The 6,000-nt window shown below is 36.6% G+C and overlaps 1 protein-coding gene across 1 annotated transcript in view; it reads right to left on the reverse strand.

The window, feature by feature from the left end:
* Nucleotides 1–5,740, reverse strand: part of HUNK (hormonally up-regulated Neu-associated kinase) — a 56,929-nt gene extending 51,189 nt beyond the window's left edge. Inside the window, exon 1 of the mRNA XM_053705974.1 lies at nucleotides 5,180–5,740. Coding sequence (XP_053561949.1) covers nucleotides 5,180–5,419 — 240 coding nt within the window. The 5' untranslated portion in view covers nucleotides 5,420–5,740. The remainder of the gene's footprint in view (nucleotides 1–5,179) is intronic.
* Between the last annotated feature and the right edge of the window lie 260 nt (nucleotides 5,741–6,000).

Genomic DNA, 6,000 nt, shown 5'->3' on the forward strand with positions numbered 1-6,000 from the left:
TCTTACATAAAAAATATCTTGAATATATATATGCAATGGTAAATAACCAGCTATAATGTTAGGGGGAAATATCTAGTCCGCTCTAAAAATAACAGATATATACATATAGGTTGAATCTGGTACATATTATCACAATATATTACAAATATAAAAAAAACAATAAAAAAACAAATCAAAAGTGCTAAGGACTGTATATCAATAACAGGACAAAGCCTTACACATTTATTTATACAGTACATATAATCAGCAATAGCAAGCGATCTGCTAATAAATGTGCAAACAGATAATAGTGCACATCAATTTAAATAGCTCCCATCAATCTAGGGCTAGGTGTAAACAACAAGCTCAGCACTATATCATGAAAAGCATAGTTCCAAATCACCAGATTTAATATAAACAATTCAAATGATGACTATTATATCTGGGTTGCACATAAGCCAGCGGTAGTTGTAAACGTATACTGTCCTGAAAAAGTGAAAAGTAGACGTCTGTAGATGTCCTTTAGGCTAAGGACATAACCATAAAACACAATACCATGTGCAGGAGCTCAGTGTTATAAAGCAGCTGGAGTTGTGCACAGACCAACTAATCGATTAATCGATTATGAGATTCGTTGACAACTATTTTCATAATCGATTATTATCGATTATGACGATTAGTTGTTGCAGCTCTAGTTTAAAGCATATTAATAACAATGTTTGCTGTGCAAAGCTGGGGAATGGGAAGTAAAAAGGTGCTGTCTATCTGTTTCAACAATACAAATTTTGGAGTAGCCTGACCCTTTAAAATAAGTCTTGGCACCCTGGTTTAGAGTCCCCAAAAAAATGTCCATATCTATAAATTTGAATTCAAGGATCATATGAATGGTTAAAAGTTTATGGTTTCTAGATTTTGAACAAATTTGTCAAGCCCGGTTTTAAATGGACATGAAACTCAATTTTTATCTTTTGTGATTCAGATAATACATATAATTACAAACAACTTTCCAATTTAACTCTATTATCTTGATATCCTTTATTGAATGCAATAACTGGGAGCTAGGTGAACACTGCAGGTGAGCCAATGACAACAGGCGTATGTGCACAGCAACCAATCAGCAGCTAGCTCCCAGTAGTGTATTGCTGCTCCTGAGCTTACCCTAGTATGCTCTTCAAAGGATACTAAGAGAATAAAGCAAATTTTATAATAGAAGTAAATTGGAAACTTGTATAAAATTGCATGATCTATCTGAATTATGGAAATTTAAAGGGATACTGAACCCAAATTTTGTCCTTCGTGATTCAGATAGAGCATGCAATTTTAAGCAACTTTCTAATTTACTCCTATTATCAATTTTCTTTGTTCTCTTGCTATCTTTATTTGAAAAAGAAAGTCCAAGACCCTGTACAGCACTTGTTTATATATAATTGTACATCACATATAAATCCCTTCTTTAAGCCTATGGGGCCTATTTATCAAAGGTCTTGCGGACCTGATCCGACAGACCTCGCTGAATGCGGAGAGCAATACGCTCTCCGTATTCAGCATTGCACCAGCAGCTCACAAGAGCTGCTGGTGCAACGCCGCCCCCTGCGGACTCGCGGCCAATGGGCCGCCAGCAGGGGGTGTCAATCAACCCAATCGTACTCGATCGGGTTGATTTCCAGCGATTCCTGTCCGCCTCATCAAAGCAGGCGGAGAGGGTTATGGAGCAGCGGTCTTTAGACCGCTGCTTCATAACTGCTGTTTCTGGCGAGTCTGAAGACTCGCCAGAAGCACGGGCCCACAAGCTCCATTCGGAGCTTGATAAATGGGCCCCATTGCCTCAACCTACACAACATTTTAACTTAAAAATATGTTTTTAAAATAAAAATTAAAGACCAATATGATACATTAGTTTAACAGTTAAAGGGACAGTAAACAGATAATAGTAATTATGACAGTGCAAACAAATTGTTTATCCAAAGGGCTTGTAACATTAGCTAAAAAAGGGACAGCAAAGTAAAAATGAAACGTTCATGATTTGGATAGAGCCTGCAATTTTATACAACTTTCCGATTTACTTCTGTTATCAAATTAGCTTCATTCTCTTGGCATCTTTTATTGAAGAGCAAAACTAGGTAGGCTTATAAGAGCTCAGGAGTGTGCACGTGTCTTTAGTATTCTATGGCAGCGGTGTTTTGCAACATTATTTGTAGCTTTGTTATACTGCTGCCATAGAGTACTAACGACTCGTGCACACTCCTGAGCTCTTTTGAGTCTACCTAGTTTTACTCTTCAGTAAAAGATACCAAGAGAACAAAGCAAACTTGATAACAAAATGAAATTGGAAAGTTGTTTAAAATATCATGCTCTGAATCATAAAAGTTTCATTTTGACTTTACTGTCCCCCTTTAACGTTTTGTTTAACCCTCCACCCATGCAGATATTTAACTCCGAATTGGCCCCCCAGAACACCCATTTTGTCTTTATTTTAGTTTGAGATTGCGGTCAGACACTGTACCATCCGAAAGTAAAATGACACTAGCCAGTTTGCACAGACCAAAGCTACAGCAGCTAGAGCATAGTGGGTGTGCTCTGCCTACATTCATAGAGACACTGCATCTATAGGGGGAGGGGGTTACAGAGTCTGACTGGCTGTACCGCCTGCCATATCAAAGCTGTAAAAATATCCTAGATGCAGTGAGTGGATGGGTAAAATTGAAAATATGCACACTGGGGTTTTAAGTATGTAAGCGCATGAATGATATGATATTATGCAATGCTTAAGACATAAAAACTACATTTACTGTCCCTTTAATTCTCTACAGGTGTAGAATACTGAGGTCAGCTAAACTAACAGCATATAACAAGGATAGAGAAAGATTTAAACCACTTGTAGTTTTCCTGTTGAGTCCTTGGACTTAATTCATCAAGAAATGTACTATCAAATTAGACTTTTATAAAGTGGTGTATTTCCTAATTGTTCAAGTGACCACAGGAAAAGAAGAAAAAAAATATTCTCTGTGAACTAGAACAGGGTTGCTAACTTTCTCCTCTATACAATTAATATAAACCCATCATCCGAATAATAAAATTAGAATATTAATATAAAAAAATAATGTTTAATACTTTATAGACAACAACCTATTAAACCCTTTTGTAAAAATACCTAATAAATGTTACAGCCAAATGTAAAGAAAACTTTTGTGAACTAGAGTGCTGAAATCTGAAGAATTTTGGCACAAGAGAAATATCTTTTGAGGAATTATTTCAGCCTTCAGTGCTGTACTAAAAACACTTATGACATGTTTCGCACAGGATTTTAAAGGGACAGTCTAGTATAAATTAAACTTTCATTATTCAGATAGGACTTTTAATTTTAATCGACTTTCCAATTTACTTATATCATCAAATTTGCTTTTTTCTCTTGGTATTCTTAGTTTAAACTAAACCTAGGTAGGCTCATATGCTAATTTCTAAGCCTTTGAGGGCTGCCTCTTATCACATGCTTTTTAAATCTCTTTTCAACACAAAGAGACAGAAAGTACACGTGGGCCATATAGATAACACTGTGTTCAGGCACAGAAAGTTATTTAAGATCTAGCACAATACAATGCTAAATTTAAGACAATAGATAATAAACAGTCACAGTCATGTGATCAGGGGGCTGGAAGAAGGTTCCTAGATACAAGGTAATCACAAAGGTAAAAAGTACATTAATATTACTGTGTTGGTTATGCAAAACTGGGGAATGGGTAATAAAGGGATTATCTATCTTTTAAAACAATAACATTTCTATGGTAGACTGTCCCTTTAATGTGAAATTAAAACATTTACACTGCCAATACCAGAAGATATTAAATGTAATGAAATATAAATGTCTGCATAAAAAAAACAACTGGTTTTCTACTGTTACTGTAGATTTTCAACTGTATATCCAATAAACCGTTTTCAAACATTATTTGAGTGGTATTTCAGTAAGTTTGCCCAAAGTTCAAACAGTGTGACAGATATTGTATTCATTTTTATTATTATATTTATTTTTTACATTATTTGGTTTCATTGCTGCCTGCAAGAACTGTGATGCATTGTGGGTCATCGCTGGTTGCTTAGTGGTTAAATTATACAACTCTGATCCTTGCTAACTTGTTTCTACTGTAAAATATTAAATATTGTTTAAATGAGAATTGCAGCTAAGTATGAGCTGTGTGTTGTAGAGGTTTGTTATGCATCATAATGCCCCCTAGGCAGCTGCTGACCAGGGTTTCTGTAAAAAATAACAGCAACTTTCCATTCCTCTACATTGTAATCAAGTGTTTTTTTTCTCCCCATTTCCTTATCTGCAGATGATATAAATATTTACATTGGCAAAAGATTGAAAACAGCCAATGCAAACAATATCAATTATTTTTTTTAACAATGTCATATGAAGTTACTATTATGTTTTATAGGAAACATTGCTTTTAAAATGATTATCCTCAGTAACTGGATGTCACTAATAAGGAACCAACTGGATGTCAAGGAATCTTCATTAAACTGTGATTAACTGGAAACAGATTATTCTAATTGGTTATCAGTAAAGCAAGTGATAGTTTGCTGCCTGCACCTATAGCTGATCATGTTTGTAAAGAACACACAGTATTATTTGTAAAAGCTATGTTTTTTAATACACATGTGCCATTGGCTCTCTCTGGAATCAGTCCCAGAACTGCATGTAAATAATGAAAAGCTGAGTGAATCTGAGGTAATGTTACAGTTCTCTCTTATCTTTTAAATGATGATAATGAATGAATAATGTAGTGGGCCACTTGCTTGACAGGTTTCTTTCAAATGGTCTCCCATAGTGAGTTATTGTCTTTCTACCTTTGTTAATCCAGTTGTGCACTACACGCTGAGTGATCTGCATCAGGTTTACAATATCCCTGAAATTGAGCCTTGCATAATGCAAATCAACATTATTTAGAAACTAAACTTTTTTTCCCACCATCTACAACATATTTATATCTTAATCAATTAAAAATGCATTATAAAGTAAACAAAAAAAAAGTCAATTATTTTACATTACTGCTCTATCAGCAGTATGGGTTTGAATGCTGTAAAATAATGTTATTTACAAAAACACTAGTGGTTGAATTACTTTAATGAAACTAGTTGACAAGAGAGCAAGGTGTTTTCCTACAGTTAAATAGAACTAAATATATGTAAAAGTGCAATTTACCTTTTCGCCAGACACTACGTGCAATCCCTCCCGGACTTTAGCAAAAGAGCCCTCTCCCAGCTTCCTGCCTATGAGGTAGTTTCCGACCCGCTTGGTGTGCTGGAAGGTGCGCAGGGTCTCCCGGGACACGGTGCTCACACAGGCCGGGAGGAAAGTCTCTTCCAGCTGAATAGGAGGTTTCTCTCCAGCCAGGAACCTGGAGGGGGAATCGCCCAGTCCGTCCCCAGCTGCAGCCGGCATCCTGAACAGAGAGATAGGATCCAACAAGGGTGAACACTAGAAGCCACTTTACAAATCAACTCCAAAAAAAGCTGTTCAAAATCATGTAATACAATCCCAACTCTCCACAATTATTTGCAAACTGCAATTCCAGTCTGTGTCCAGTTATTCCCAATCAGATTTAAAATATATAATAGTACATAAAGTTTGTTTTAATGTCACAGGTTTTGCACCACCATAAATGAGGAATGTGCAGCAGCCGCAGCGAGTGCTTCTGTCCCTCACTTCCCCCCAGAAGAGGACAGAGGTGCTGTTTGCTGCGAGGCTCCCTCTGTAAAAGCCTCATTCAGTTTAAATGTGCAGTAATTTAATCCGATCACAGGCGGCGGGAACAGATGTGATCTAAGCTCAGCAACAACTCACAGAAAACCTTCAAATCCTGAGTTTCCCCTGGCCCCACCTCCTGCCACTGCACGCTGCCAAACCAGTAGGGCTATATTTAGTGATTTGGTCATTTTTGTGTGTGTGCTGCCTAGTATGACTACTAACATGTACTTGGTTTATAGTGGTCAGAAAGGATTCAAGACAGATCTGTGCTATTA

This window comes from Bombina bombina, chromosome 3, assembly GCF_027579735.1.
Source record: "Bombina bombina isolate aBomBom1 chromosome 3, aBomBom1.pri, whole genome shotgun sequence".
Lineage (NCBI taxonomy): Eukaryota > Metazoa > Chordata > Amphibia > Anura > Bombinatoridae > Bombina > Bombina bombina.